Raw genomic sequence first — 15,489 nt, forward strand, 5'->3', positions numbered from 1 at the left:
GAGCGCGGGGCCGGGGCGGGGGTGGAGGGGGCGCGGGGCGGAGCGCGGGGCACGGGGTGGGCGTGGACGGCGCGGCCCGGCCCCGCCCAAGGCGCCGCGCCGCGCAGACGCAGGCGAAGCCCGCGCGGCCCGCGCCCCCCGCCCGGCGCCCCGCCCCGCGCTGCGCCCCGTGCCCCGCGCTCCGCCCCGCGCTCCGCGCCCCGCCCGGCGCCCCGCGCCCCGTGCTCCGCCTCGCGCCCCGCCCGGCGCCCCGCGCCCCGTGCTCCGCCTCGCCCCGCGCTCCGCCCCGCGCCCCGCCCGGCGCCCCGCGCCCCGCGCCCCGCGCCCCGCGCCCCGCGCCCCGCGCCCCCGCGCCCCGCGCCCCGCCCGGCGCCCCGCGCCCCGCGCCCCGCGCCCCGCGCCCCGCGCCCCGCGCCCCGCGCGCTGCGCCCCGCGCCCCGCGCTCCGCCTCGCCCCGCCCCCCGCCCCTCGCGCCCCGCCCCGCGCTCCGCCCCGCCCCTCGCGCCCCGCCCCGCTCTCCGCCGCGCCGCCTCACCTTTGCCCCACTTCAGGCCCCGCCCCCGGCCCTCCTCCGCTCCCATTGGCCGAGCGGCCGTGCAATGAGCGGGCGGGGCCGCGAGCTCCGGGCCCGGGCGGGGCTCCCGCCCAGCGTCTCGCGAGCGTTCGCGGGAGCGGCGCGCTGTGGGTCGCTCGGGCGCACGTCCGGCCGGGCCGACGAGAACCGCGACCATGCTCCGCGCGGCGGCCCCGGGCCGGCTCCGGCGGGCGGTGAGTGCCGAGGCGGAGGCCGCGCCGCCCCCCGGGGTCCGGGCCGAGCGCCCCGAGGCGCCCACCGCCCCGGCCTCGACCGGCCCGGCCGGACCTGCCGCTCGGGCCGAGGGCCTGGGGCCCGCTCCCCCCTCTTCCCGGTTACCCCTGGGGGCAGAGGTCAGGGGCCGCGGCCACCCGGTCCGGAAGGCCGCGTCTGGGCCGCGGGTTCGCCCCGCAGAGGTCAGGGGTCAGGGGCCGGGGCCACCCGGTCCGGAAGGCCGCGTCTGGGCCGCGGGTTCGCCCTTCAGAGGTCAGGGGTCAGGGGCCGCGGCCACCGTGTCCAGACCTTAGGCTCCCCGCGCAGGGGTCGGGGTCGGGCCGGGGCCACCCTGTCCGGACCGCGGGCTCTCCCCGCAGAGGTCGGGGGTCGGGGTCAGGGGCCGCGCCTGGGCCGCCGGCCGCCGCCCTGGGCTCCCCACGCGGGTGGGAATTTGGACCCCGGGAGCAGCGTGTGGCCGCGGAGGGGAGGGGACCCCCGGCCCGGGCCCCTGCGCCCTGAGTGCCCGCCCGCCCGGGCTTCAGCTCGGGGCCCGGACGCTGCCCGCCCGCCCGCCCGGGCCTCAGCTCTGGGCCCGGACGCTGCTCCTGAACTCGCAGTGCCCAAGGCGCCTTGGCGCTCGGCCACCGGACCGCAGCTCCACCTCCGGGCCTTGGCTGGCCCCTTGGAGAGGAGAGCCTCGCCGCCTCTCTCGCCCCGGCTGGCTTCGGGCTGCGACCCTCAGCCCTGGGCCTCCTGAGCGAGCAGCCGGGACGGCGGGCGCGAGCCGCCGCCCCCACCGGCCGCGTTCTCACCTTTGCACGGCTGTGTGCACCGTTTGCGTTGGTAGACACCTGTTTTCCTCACTCGCCGCTGGGACTCTGCTCCCTGAGACCCCGCTGCTGGTCTTTCTGCAAGTTTGTGGACAGTTTTTCCTCGTGTGCTATTCCTTGTTCTATGAAAACTTTGGCCCGCTTTCCCCCCCCAGAGTCCACACACACCCTCCAGTTGAGAGTTCAGGCGAGTCTTTCCTTCTTTCTTAGACTTTAAAGTCGAAGAATCCTACCTACACCTGTAGAGCATATAGTTACACAATAACTGGAAGACAGGTTTGTGGACAGGTTACATGTCTTACATAGTTGTGGGGGATTTTAGCACTAGGTAACTTTGTAGTGCTAATAGGAAAAAAGTGGAATGATCACTGTAAGTAATTCTTAATATCCACACAGCTAGCCAAAAGCCAAGAACAGAATTTCTAAACCAGGATTTGCCAAGGACTTTGACCTTGACTTATTTTTAAAATTTGAATCAGACTTGCTGGCATAGCTGCTCTAAAGTCATTAAGAATGTTTTACAGATTTGAATTTCAAGCATTAAAAACAAATGGTGGGAACACTTCTAAAAATGGACATGGGCTGGGAATGTGGCCTAGTGATAGAGTGCTCGCCTTGCATGCATGAAGCCCTGGGTTCGATTCCTCAGCACCACATATACAGAAAAGGCCAGAAGTGGCGCTGTGGCTCAAGGGTCCTTTTTTTTTTTTTCCTTGCTAGTCCTGGGCCTTGAACTCGGGACCTGAGCTCTGTCCCTGGCTTCTTTTTGCTCAAGGCTAGCACTCTAGCACTTGAGCCATAGTGCCACTTCTGGCCTTTTCTGTATATCTGGTGCTGAGGAATCGAACTCAGGGCTTCATGTACGTGAGGCAAGCAGTGTACCACTAGGCCATATTCCCAGCCCCACCTCTTTACCTTTTTGTATGCTGAAATAATATTAAACTTAGAAAAAGTTTCAAGAATAATACAGAGAATTATTGGAACTTTTCCCTGAATTTCACCAGCCATTAGCAGTTGATACATGTCCCTTTCTTTCCACATATGTACACTTAATTGTTTTCTGAACTGTTTGAGAGTACGTTTTAGCTATGTCTTTAATTCCTAAATAATGCAGTGGGCTGTTTATTTGTTGTGTTTTGCCATCCTGGGGTTGGCGCTCAGGACCCTGATGCTTGCTTGGCAGGGGCTCTGTCCTTTGTGTCATGCCTCCAGTCTTTTTTGCTCTATTTCTCAAATAGAGTCTTGATTTTAAGCCTAAGGATTCTAGTACACTTCCCATACAGGTAGGAATGGCAGGTGCACAAATCCACACCCAGCTTGTACTGGCTGAGAGAGAATCAGTCCTTCCGCCTCCGCCAGCCTCCAGCTTCTGTGTTCCTGATGTCAGACACCTATGAATCTAGATGGTTTGCTTTGAGACAGGATCTTGCTATGTATTCCAGGCCAGCCTAGAACCCAGGGTCCTTCTGCCTCAGCCTCACAAGTACTGGAATTCCAGGCATCCACACCAGGCCCAGCCACAGTGGGTATTTTAAAGCAAAAAAAAGTATGGGGATAGATGGGGCTTTGGCTTAGTCGTCAAGCTCTTGCCTCTGTCACCTGAGGTCTTAGGTCAAGCTCCAGCACTTAAAAAACAAAACAAAAACAAGGAGGTTCAGTTTCCTAACTACAGCATGCTCCACCAAGTCAGGAAGTTTATCAATGACACAGTGCCCTTTTCTAGTCTGTAGTCATTCAGATCTTGCCACTTGTCTTGTTAGTATGGGCTATAAAAGTTTTTTTTTCCTCATTCTGGTCTAAGATTGTACAGGTGCTTTCTATATAATTGTAATGTCTCTGTAATCCTTATTAGGTAAGTTCTTCAGCCTTGTTTGCACACGTGTGTGTGTGTGTGTGTGTGCTGTGGCTTGAACTCAGTGCGTATGTACAATCCCTGAGCGGTGTTGCTCAAAGCACTCTGCCACTTGGAGCTCCAGCTCTACCTCCAGTTTTCTGGTGGTTAACTAAGATAAGAGTCTGATGGACTTTCCTGTGTGATCCCCAGATCTCGGCCTACAGACATGGGCCACCAGTGCCTGCTTGACCTTGGCATTTTTGAAGAACATAGGCCTTGTGTTGGGCACTCTGTTACCCAATTTAGGTCTCTCTGGTATTCCCCTTATGACTTGACTCCGTGGCAGGAATATCACAGAAGCAACGTTGTGTTCAAAGTGCAGTGGTTTATTGCATTGCTGGTGATGTTAGGTAATGAGCTCTTTGCCAGGTTCTTTCACTGTTACTCTCCCTTTGTAATTTTTTTTTTTTTTTTTTGGCCAGTCCTGGGGCTTGGACTCAGGGCCTGAGCACTGTCCCTGGCTTCTTCTTGCTCAAGGCTAGCACTCTGCCACTTGAGCCACAGCGCCACTTCTGGCCATTTTCTGTATATGTGGTGCTGGGGAATCAAACCCAGGGCCTCATGTATACGAGGCGAGCTCTCTTGCCACTAGGCCATATCCCCAGCCCCTTTGTAATTTTTTGACTGACCGAGGAGGTGCATTGAAACAGCAGTACTCTCTTGTTTTTTAGACTTTCACCCACCAGCCTTAGCATCTGTTGGTGATTCTTTCTTTTTGTGTGTGCGCGCCTGTTCTGGGGGTTCCAACTCTGGGTTTGGGGTGCTGTTCCTGAGCTCCTTTTTGTTCAAGGCTAGTGCTCTCGCACTTGAACCACAGCACCACTGGTGGCTTCTTCTGCTGGTAATTGGAGAAAGAATCTCACCAACTTTCTCGCCCCAGCTGGCTTCAAACCCCAGTCCTCAGATCTCAGCTTCCTGAGTAGCTAGGATTACAGGTGTGCACCACCTGCGCCTAGCTTATTATTTTAAAATTGATTTGGTGAGGAATAAGATGCCAGACACTATCTCAGCAATCAGTAAAGCAATCCTTTGAGGGTCACTGAGCTCACTGAATGCATTGTTCCCGGCTCCCCTGCAGACTGGGGGGCAGGTGGGTAGGCCGGCCAGCCGGCAGGCCAAAGTGCATGGAATGGCAGAGCAGGAAGAAACAGGACCCTGCCTAGGGTCCACTGTCCAGTCTTGATGAATGAACTTCAATTCACATGCAAATTGCAATTTCTTTTGCTAGAAGAAAGAGCTGCGGTCTTGTGCAGTGCTGAAGGAAATTTATCGCATGAGGTGAATTCTGTGAGATTGTGCAGCCCGCCAGGGGGTCCACTAAGAATCTGTCTGTTTTTAAAGCGAAGTAATTGGCTTTGTTTTTAATATTATAATCGATGTCAGATGACATTTCTCATCATGATGAAAAGCTGCTATGTTTTATTACTCAGGAGGTTAAAATAGTTTAAGTATAAGAATGTAATATGCACTTCATTATTGCAAAATGTATGTAAAAATAGGGATTGGTGACTTTAATTATACATGACCCTTTTCAGTAGGGTTTAGAAAGAGTTTATAGCTTAATCCTAGACTTGCATCTTTGTGAGTGAGGAGACGGCCCTTTCCCCTCTCCCCACCCCCACCCGCCTCTTCATCAGCCCACCTAGTCCCTAAGGGTGGCTGGGAGAAGTCGTTTTAAGTTACTCTTAGTGCCAGACGTTATGGACGGGTTTGTCCGTGTGCAGGAGGGAGGGGCCCTGCTGGTGTTTCATCTCCTAACATCGGTGGAATTGACCACCAGAAAATGCGAAACTGGTGGTTCATGCCTGTCATCCTAGCCACCCCCCTCCCCCCTCAGTCCTGAGCACTGTCCCTGAGCCTCTCTGTGGTCAAGGCTAGCACTCTACCACTAAGCCACGTTCCCAGCTCTCAGCTATTTAGGAGGCTGAGATCTGCTGAGGATTGCAGTTTGAAGCCAGCCCAGGCAGAAAAGTCCCCATGAGACTCTTATCTCCAGTTAAACACCCCAAAACGAAGTGGTGCTGTGTCTCAAAGTGGTAGATCACTAACCTTGAGCTGAGGAGCTCAGGGACACCGCCCAGGCCCAGAGTTCAGTCCCCATAACTGGCAAAAGAAAAACAAAACAAAACTGTTGGACCAGGTGCTGGTGGCTCATGTGTGTAATCCTAGCTACTCAGGAGGCTGAGATCTGAGAACTGCTGTTCATATCCAGCCTGGGCAGGAAAATCCCAGGGGCTGTGGCTCAAACTACAGCACCAGCTTGAGTGCAAAAGCTCAGGGACAGCGCCCAGGCCCTGACCTGAGTTCCAGACCCACTACTGGCACCCCTTCCCCCAGCCGGAAAACCCTGGCTACTGACAGTGGTGTTTTGACATGAGCTCGTGACCCAGGGCCCAGACCACCTGCTCATATCACAGCTGTTTTGTGAACTCTGTTTCACTTCATTTTTTTGTGGTGTGGTGGCGTTGACTCAGAGGCCTCACAGTTGATAGAACTTGAACTCAGGGCCTGGGCACCGTCCCTGAGCTTTTGCACGCAAGGCTAGAGCTCTACCCCTTGAGCCACAGTTTTACTTCCTGTTTTCTGGTGGTTCATCGGAGAGCAGGATCTCACAGACTTTCCTGCCAGGGCTGGCTTTGAACTGCAATCCTCAGGTCTCAGCCTCCTGAGCCACCTTATTTGCAACTGACTGTTTTAAGAATAGATTGTAAAACATTGTATCCACAACAGTTTTCTTTTCTTTAAAGGACGTTTGCTTAATGATTACAATAGAAATCAAATATCTTATAAGGATCTTTTTACCCTTTTAATGCAATTTCATCTCTTTCCAGGCCTCCCTGCTCCGTTTCCAGAGTACTCTGGTAATAGCTGAGCATAACAATGACTCCCTAGCGCCCATTACCCTAAATGCCATCACCGCGGCCACGCGTCTTGGCGGCGAGGTGTCTTGCTTAGTGGCTGGAACCAAATGTGACAAGGTGAGAGATTTTTTTTAAGGTCGGCCATAGCAAATGTAATTTCCATCAGGAGACGGGAAGATGACCCCAGAGAACGATGCCAAGGACCGGCACCCCCAGTGGACCCCTGTCACACCATTGCTGTGTGTGGAAGAGGAGCTGGGAGGCTTGGTCACCAAGCGTTTTGTCTTTTGAAACGAGGCAGAACGCTTGGTTTAGCTCCTCTGGCCACCAGGTACCAAGGAGAATGGTACTATTCCAAGCGCCCTTAGAGGTTAATAGAGGACCACTTTTTGTATGGATAGATACAGCTGCCGATCGCCGCTTCTAATTCCTGAAAGTAAACTATCCGGACCAAGTGCCGCAGGGGTTAATTTTCCAAACAGTAGCTGCTGCTAGAGGATGTTTTGGTCATTGGGAGCCGGCCCTGGGGAGGTTGGACGGTTTGTGGGGCCCACGCCCAGGCGCTGGCTGCCCAGGAGATGGGCTTTGCCTGGCCCCCCCAGACTCAAGCTCCCCTTCCCTCCCCCTGCCCTCCCCCTGCCCTCCCCCCTGCCCAGAGTGGAGCCGGGAGCGGGGCCGCTGCACGAGTAAAGCGAGAGAGCACACGTGTGTCTTTTGAGAGGATTTGATTCCTTTCTGAATTGTTGATACAGCACCTGATCATGCAGACTTAGAATGCTGGTGTAACTTAACTTCTAATTCCTTATAGGAAATTGATCTGTGAAAAAAGGATGTATATTTGTGTGTGTGCATAGACATAGTCTATATAACCTAGTTGGTTTAGAGTAGTTCTAGAAGGTTATTAATAATACTATATAGATATTTTTTTGTTGTTGTTGTTTTTACCAGTCCTGGGCCTTGAACTCAGGGCCTGAGCACTGTCCCTGGCTTCTTTTTGCTCAAGGCTAGCACTCTACCACTTGAGCCACAGCGCCACTTCTAGCCTTTTCTGTGTATGTGGTGCTGGGGAATCGAACCCAGGGCTTCATGCCTGCTAGTCAAGCACTGTACCGCTAAGCCACACTCCCAGCCCAGTAGCCCCCTTTTTATTTATTTTTTATTTTTTTAAATTTATTTATTAATTGAACACAAATTTTTTGACAAGGTGTTGTGCAAAAAGGGTACAGTTACATAGTAGGGCAGTGTGTACATTTCTTGTGATATCTTACACCCTGTTTTTCTTTCCCTTCCTTAGGTCAGGCAGACATATATACAATACCCAATGTACCAAGAACGTATACAGTAGCCACGTGGCCTACGCCAAAGCAGTAGCTCCCTTTTTAAGAGAGAACTCAGAGTGGTTTTTATGGTGGTCCATTAGGATCGTATGCCGTGGAGAAGCAGGCAGGGTGACGCACGCGCATCACCTCAGCCGGGTGGGCTGTGGACAGGGAGAACTGTGCTTCACGGAAAGCCCAGCAAAGTGTGGGACTCCATCCGAAACACAAACGAGAAGTAAAACGCCTGGCCTGAGCCAGGCAGTCTGTGCCCAGTGACGCAGCCCTGAGGTCGCCCCCTCCACTGCCCAAGACAGGAAGGAATGATTTCACGCCGGCGTGCTGTGTGTAGCGGGGGCTCTGTCTGCGTATCCCTTGTCCATTGATAACTGGGCATTTCTGTTGTAATCCCAGGTGGCAGGAGATCTGTGTAAGGTGGCAGGCGTGGCCAAAGTTCTGGTGGCTCAGCACGATGCCTACAAAGGCCTCCTTCCAGGTGGGTGTGCCGCGGGCGGGGTGTGTTTCCTAAGCTGGGACACGCGCACGCAGACTGTGAGATGTGCTCACGCAGTGTTTCCTTCCCAGAGGAGCTGACGCCGTTGATTCTGGAGACTCAGAAGCAGTTCAGTTACACGCACATCTGTGCCGGGGCCTCTGCCTTTGGGAAGGTGAGAAGGATGAGAAGGTGCGCCTGAGCCCGCTGCTCAGAAGCATTGGTACGGCGGACGCCATGCCACCAGCAGCCGTCGCTTAGAGAGCTGGCCTGATTTACCCATGCTACCCAGGGGTCTCCAGTTAAAAGATCCCTTTCAGGTTCTCAACTTTGCCTCGAAGCAAGCTCTGTTGCTAGGTAGAACTTGGGGTTTGCCTGTATGTGTGCTGTGTGTACCTAGTAATCTGCCCTATGAGATGCTTTGCCAGGGGCTGGCGAATATACAGAGAGGACAGTGCTCTTGGGGGGGGCGGGGGGCGGCGGGCCCTAGGGTAAAGAGCTGCCATCGATCGCCAGCCCCGATGGGTTCAGCACTGGGTTCAAACCCGCTGCCACCAAGTAACAGAGAACAGCGAGAGAAAAAGGAGCGGAGGAAAGGGGAAAATGAAGTTGGCAACCAACCTCTCCGTGTCTGTGTGCTATCTTGACTTCCTTTCCTTCCACACCGTGTTTAAGGTCAAGCCTCTAAGCCCTTGCCAGTGGCTCAGTCCGTCGTCACACAGGCTGCTGCTCATGGTCTGTTGTTAGAGTGCTGGGGTTTGAACCGAGGGCCTGGTGCACTCCAGGCGAAGGCTGTACTACTTGAGCCGCACCCTCAGTCCTTTTGCTTTTTCAGGTCGGGTCTTGGGCTTTTCCCCGGGCTGGCCTCCATACTGATACTCCTGCTTCTGTCTGAGGAGCTGGGGGGCTGTCCTGCCTGGGTGGGTTTCTGTTTTTCTGTTTCTGCCCAGGCTGGCCTAGAACCTGCACTCCCACCATGGCTGAGGCTGTGGGCACTGTTGCCATGCCGAGCTAACTGTGATCGTTTCACGTGGCGTCAGCCTGAGCCAAAGACGAAATGCCTGCTGAAGCCTTTCCTTTTTATATCCGTTAATAAGCGTATAATGCGTGATACATAGAACATTATACGTACATATATATATAAAACAATGTTTTTTGTGACAAAACAAGGAAGGAAGAGGGAGGCCTGGAGCGAGGGAGGGAGGGAGAAAACCAATTTACTCCTTTTTCAGAAGTTTACTATCCTAAAATGTTGTCTTATCTAAATCCAGTGATCTGTCATTGTCCCACTTTGTAGTGGATTATCTGTCAGAGCGAATACTTGCTACTTCCACGTAGCGGATTCGGGGGGGCTTCAGTTGCTGCACCACTGGAGTGTCCTCTGCCTTAGTCTCAGAGCCGCTGGTGTCCAGTTTGCGTGGGAGGTGGCGACCGAGGGCGGAGCTCACAGACGCCCTGGGTGCCTGGCCTCCCTCCGCGGCAGCGGGCTTGGCTCACTGCTCATCTGCTTTCAGAACCTGTTGCCCAGAGTAGCAGCCAAACTTGATGTCGCCCCGATTTCTGATATCATTGCCATCAAATCGCCTGACACGTTTGTGAGAACTATTTATGCCGGTGAGTACCAAGGGAGACGGGCAGCTGATCTTAGTTAAGGGCATAAGTAAAATGTGAAGACGTGTGTGTGTGTGTGTGTGTGTGTGTGTGTGTGTGTGTGTGTGTGCGCGTGTGTGTGCGCGCGCTTGTGTGCAGCCTCTGGGTGGCTGGGATGATAGGCCCAGGCCACTGGTGCCGGCTTGAAGGTAGAATTTTAAACAAGCCGTACAGTTCCTGTAATGGCCACGGCAAAGGCTTCCGGGAAGTCCTGGTGTGCAGTTGCTGCCGGGCGGCGGTGACGTGGCGTTCCCCTGGACATAGAGCATTCCTGACTGGCCCCGTTGGTGAGACTTGTCCGATGGTCACTGTTCCGTATGGTTTGTACATGGCACCTGGAGAGCAAACTTCTTTTTTCAAGACGGCATGCTCAGTCTTCCTTGCTTTTCCATTTCACATCAGGGCCTCTAGCCATGGAGCTTTCCGAAGCGTGAGGTCTCCCGGGGGGTTAGAGCAAGGCAGCACACTCTTCGTTCTTTCTGATTAAAGTTGCATTTCATTGTCCGTGGTCACTTCTCAAGTCACAAGTTTTATCATCAGTCACGTCTGAGGGAAATACGTAGTCATAGCTCAGGCCAGCCTGCAAGTGATTGCTAATCTGTAAGAAACGTCTCAGATCCCTGAAACACCTTGGCCCGCCTGCTCTTGTTCACGTGGGTGCTCAGGGAGGCATCGCAGGTCGCATTCCCCAGCTATTGGTTGTGTTGTTTGGAGACGGCTGCTGTCTTCCTCTTCTCACTGGGTGGCTCCCTCCTTTCTGTGGCTGGCTGGCCTGATTGCTTCCGGTCCTGAGGCGGGAACTCACCCTGGACACTGTCTCTGAGTTTTTTGTTCAAGGTTAGCATTCTCCCACGTTGGCCACAGCTTCCCTTTCAGCTTTTTTGGTAGTTTGTTGGAGATAAGAGGGTCACAGACTTTGCTGCCTGGGCTGGCTTTGAACCACAGTCCTCAGCCCCCAGCCTCTCAAGTGGCTAGGATGACAGGTGTGAGCCACGGCCCCCTGTCTGATTTTTCAGACCATCGTCTTGTTCCCCTACGTGGTCAGTGTAGAAAGCAGCTGGCCAAGAGAGAAACTTGACCCCGAAAGGAATATTCTTGTGGTTGCCCTGCGCCGTCGCGTTAACCAGCAGCTGTGTTGCAGGCAATGCGCTGTGCACCGTGAAGTGCGACGAGAAAGTGAAGGTGTTTTCTGTCCGAGGAACGTCCTTCGAAGCCGCGGCAGCCAGCGGAGGCAGCGCGGGCTCAGAGAAGGGCAAGTGCTCGATTGTGTGCTTCTTAAGCTCTTCTGTCTGTCTTGCTTCACACACCTGCTAGAGGAAGAGAGGTGGGTAAAGTGGGCAGAGTTCCAGTGCAGCGCTTGCAAGTTCAAGCCGGGCCACCCTCACTGCCAGGGTTACTCGGGCTTGAGGGACGGTCACAGTGTGCGTCCGCTCCTTTCCGCCCTGGGAAGGCCTGGTGCTGGGGGGGGGGGGGGCTCCCGTTGTGGTCGCAGTCAGGCTCATGTTAAGACGTTATTTTCTGTGCAGGGGTCGGGTGGAGGCGGGGGGGGCAAGGTGCTGGGCTTGAACGCAGGGCAGGGTGCCATCCCTAAGCTTCTTTGCTAGCACCCCACAACTCCGCTTCTGGCATTGGGATGTTTAATTGGAGGTGAGAGTCTCGTGATCTTTCCTGCGTGTTCTGGCTTTGGACCATGTTCCTTAGGTCTCAGCCTCCTGAGTAGCTGGGGTCCCTGGGCATGTTGAGACTTCTCACTCTCGTCCCCTCCTCCTGGGGGTACTGCTTGAGTGAGTCAGCATAGCAGATGAGTGTAAACGATCCCTAGACAACATCTGTCTAGAAAACCTGTAAATGTATGTGTGTATACGTGTGTACACACACATCTTATGTGAACCCCATACACAGGAAGTTACGGTGGTTTGTACAGAAAACCCGCGGACGAACTGACTTCTCCAAGTTACATGGCAGGCGAGGCAGAGCCTGGCTGGCCTCTGTCCCGAGTCCCCCGCTAGTGGGAGGCGGTGCGCTGGGCCCCGGCAGTGAGTGGCGTCTGTCTCCGGGGAGGGTTTCGCGTGTGCTGATGGGAACGCGCTGCCCCGGCAGGGCGGCCGCCACCCTGAAGCCTCCCGCTTGTCCCGCTTGTTGTCTCGTGCAGTCTCCAGCCCTCCGCCCGTGGGAGCGTCAGAGTGGCTGGACCAGAAGCTGACCAAGAGCGACCGGCCCGAGCTCACGGGCGCCAAGGTGGTGGTGTCGGGAGGTGAGTGCCGCCCTGCCACGCACACACACACACACACACACACGTGCCGTGATGAGGGGACCAGAGGCCCGCCCTGCCACACACACACACACACACACACACACACCTGCGCCGTGATGAGGGGACCGGAGGCCCGCCCTGCCACACACACACACACACACACACACACACGTGCCGTGATGAGGGGACCGGAGGCCCGCCCTGCCACACAGACACACACACACACACACACACACACACACACCCGCGCCGTGATGAGGGGATGGAGGCCCGCTCTGCCACACAGACACACACACACACACACACACACACACACACGTGCCGTGATGAGGGAACCAGAGGCCCGCCCTGCCACACACACACACACACACACACACCTGCGCCGTGATGAGGGGACCGGAGGCCCGCCCTGCCACACAGACACACACACACACACACACACACACACACCCGCGCCGTGATGAGGGGATGGAGGCCCGCTCTGCCACACAGACACACACACACACACACACACACACACACGTGCCGTGATGAGGGAACCAGAGGCCCGCCCTGCCACACACACACACACACACACACACACACCTGCGCCGTGATGAGGGGACCGGAGGCCCGCCCTGCCACACACACACACACACACACACACCTGCGCCGTGATGAGGGGACCGGAGGCCCGCCCTGCCACACAGACACACACACACACACACACACGTGCCGTGATGAGGGGACCGGAGGCCCGCCCTGCCACACAGACACACACACACACACACACACACACACACACCCGCGCCGTGATGAGGGGATGGAGGCCCGCTCTGCCACACAGACACACACACACACACACACACACACACACGTGCCGTGATGAGGGAACCAGAGGCCCGCCCTGCCACACACACACACACACACACACACCTGCGCCGTGATGAGGGGACCGGAGGCCCGCCCTGCCACACAGACACACACACACACACACACACACGTGCCATGATGAGGGGACCGGAGGCCCGCCCTGCCACACAGACACACACACACACACACACACACGTGCCGTGATGAGGGGACCGGAGGCCCGCCCTGCCACACAGACACACACACACACACACACACACACACACACCCGCGCCGTGATGAGGGGATGGAGGCCCGCTCTGCCACACAGACACACACACACACACACACACACACACACACGTGCCGTGATGAGGGAACCAGAGGCCCGCCCTGCCACACACACACACACACACACACACCTGCGCCGTGATGAGGGGACCGGAGGCCCGCCCTGCCACACAGACACACACACACACACACACACACACACACCCGCGCCGTGATGAGGGGATGGAGGCCCGCCCTGACACACACACACACACACACACACGTGCGCCGTGATGAGGGGATGGAGGCCTGCTCTGCCACACAGACACACACACACACACACAGACACACACACACACACACACACACACCGTGATGAGGGGACCGGAGGCCCGCCCTGCCATACTGGCACCCCCCCCCCAGGGGTGCCGTCTTTGTGGCCTGTGTATTTTTTGTTTGGGTGGGGCTGGGATTGAACTGAGGACCCAGCGCCTGCTAGGCCAGCCCTCTGCCCCGGAGCTCTGTTCCCATCCTGGAGTGCAGGGTTGGTGGTGGTTTTTGTGTTTCCAAACTCATTCCTGTTTTCCACGGAGGACGCTGACGTTGGGCGCACCCCTCCCCCAGGGTCGCCCACGCAGGTCTCTGACAGCGGGGACGGGGGACGGGGGGGGGGTAGGGCAGATCTCACCCCTGTGATGGCCACGGGGCCTGCAGGCACCGGGACGCTGAGGCCATCTCTGTCTCCGTGGCCCCTGTGGGCCACAGATTGGCAAGCATCTTTAGAATTAACGGCAGAACGGCTCCTAGGCTGCTGCTTTTCGTTGGCCAGTCCTGGGGCTTGGACCCAGGAGCTGTTCCTGAGCTTTTTTTGCTCTCTCACGTGAGCCACAGCCACAGCCCCACCTCTGGCTTTTTGCTGGTTCGTTGGAGTTAAGAGTTTCATTAGACTCTCCTGCCCTGGCTGGCTTTGAACTGTGACCCTCAGATCTCAGCCTCTTGAGTAGGTGGAATTATAGGCGTGAGTCACTGGCACCCAGCTATATGATGCCTCTTTCTTTAAAACACAGCTGGCTGACTGCCTGTTTTGTTAAAAAATGACTGACATGATATAAGAAAAGCTTTTCAGGGGCTGGGGATATGGCCTAGTGGCAGGAGTGCTTGCCTTGTATACATGAGGCCCTGGGTTCAATTCCCCAGCACCACATAGACAGAAAACGGCCAGAAGGGGCGCTGTGGCTCAGGTGGCAGAGTGCTAGCCTTGAGCAAAAAGAAGCCAGGGACAGTGCTCAGGCCCTGAGTCCAAGGCCCAGGACTGGCCAAAAAAAAAAAAGAAAAGCTTTTCAAATTAAATGTCAAAATAAATATTGATCCTCTACAGCAACCTTTACTGTGATGGGCACTGAGAAGAAGTCATGGATTTGGGTCGTTTCCTCACCAATTTCTTGCAGCGTGGCTTGTTGAGTGCGGGCTCTGTGAAGGCCTGTTGGGAGGTCCTGGAGTGGGAGACTGGGAAAGGTGGGGTGTCCTTGCCTTCAGGGAGCGTCTGGTCGAGTGGGGTGGACTTGGTTTTCCATGGCTCCTGTGTTTGGAGTTCGCTGCATACTGCGGACCCTGCAGCTCCCGTTAGAGGGCTCATCCCACCAGGAAAGAGGCACCGACGAGTAACTACTGATTCACTTATTGCAGCAGCATGAAAGTATCAGCATAACTCACAAAGTTGTGTATGTTCGTGCTGGTGCCTCGGGGCCTGGGTGCTGTTCCTTCTCTACAACAGGCTGGTGTCACCGCTCTGCTTCCAGCTCTTGGTTGGTCAATTCGAGGTGGGAGTTTCATGGACTTTCCTGCTCAGTTGGCTTTGAATCGGGATCCTTAGATCTCGGCCTCCTGAGGAGGAGGATCGTAGGTATAAGTGTGAGCCAACGGCGCTCAGCGTCAGACAAAATTTTATAGCAGCGCTGGGGAGCTGAATGTGGCAGCCGTGTAACTGGAAGAGCCAAAGTTTTAGCCCGGCCTTGATGGCCCCCACCTGTCATCCTAGCTGCTCAGAAGGCTGAGATCTGAAGATCGTGGTTCAGAGCCAGTCAGCCTGGGCAGAAAAGTCCATGAGACTCTTGATTATTATGTTCTTGTTTATGTGGTTCTGAGGAATTGAACCCAAGGACTCAGGCATGCTGGGCAAACACTCTAACACTAAGCCCCATTCCCAGCCCATGAGACTCATATCTACAATTAATCACCAAAGCTGTAATTGGCAGAGCACCAGACTTGAGCACAAGAAGCTCAGGGACACGCCCAGGCCC

General features: G+C 55.8%; 1 protein-coding gene across 1 annotated transcript in view; it reads left to right on the forward strand.

Annotated features, from left to right (window-relative positions):
• Positions 1 to 661: 661 nt before the first annotated feature.
• The window catches only part of Etfa (electron transfer flavoprotein subunit alpha), a 35,645-nt gene continuing 20,817 nt past the window's right edge, over positions 662 to 15,489 (forward strand). Inside the window, exons 1-7 of the mRNA XM_048330000.1 lie at positions 662 to 768; positions 6,346 to 6,492; positions 8,106 to 8,187; positions 8,277 to 8,359; positions 9,699 to 9,798; positions 10,976 to 11,086; positions 11,987 to 12,088. Coding sequence (XP_048185957.1) covers positions 730 to 768; positions 6,346 to 6,492; positions 8,106 to 8,187; positions 8,277 to 8,359; positions 9,699 to 9,798; positions 10,976 to 11,086; positions 11,987 to 12,088 — 664 coding nt within the window. The 5' untranslated portion in view covers positions 662 to 729. The remainder of the gene's footprint in view (positions 769 to 6,345; positions 6,493 to 8,105; positions 8,188 to 8,276; positions 8,360 to 9,698; positions 9,799 to 10,975; positions 11,087 to 11,986; positions 12,089 to 15,489) is intronic.

The sequence above is a fragment of the Perognathus longimembris genome, chromosome 20 (assembly GCF_023159225.1).
Source record: "Perognathus longimembris pacificus isolate PPM17 chromosome 20, ASM2315922v1, whole genome shotgun sequence".
Classification (NCBI taxonomy): Eukaryota; Metazoa; Chordata; class Mammalia; order Rodentia; family Heteromyidae; genus Perognathus; species Perognathus longimembris.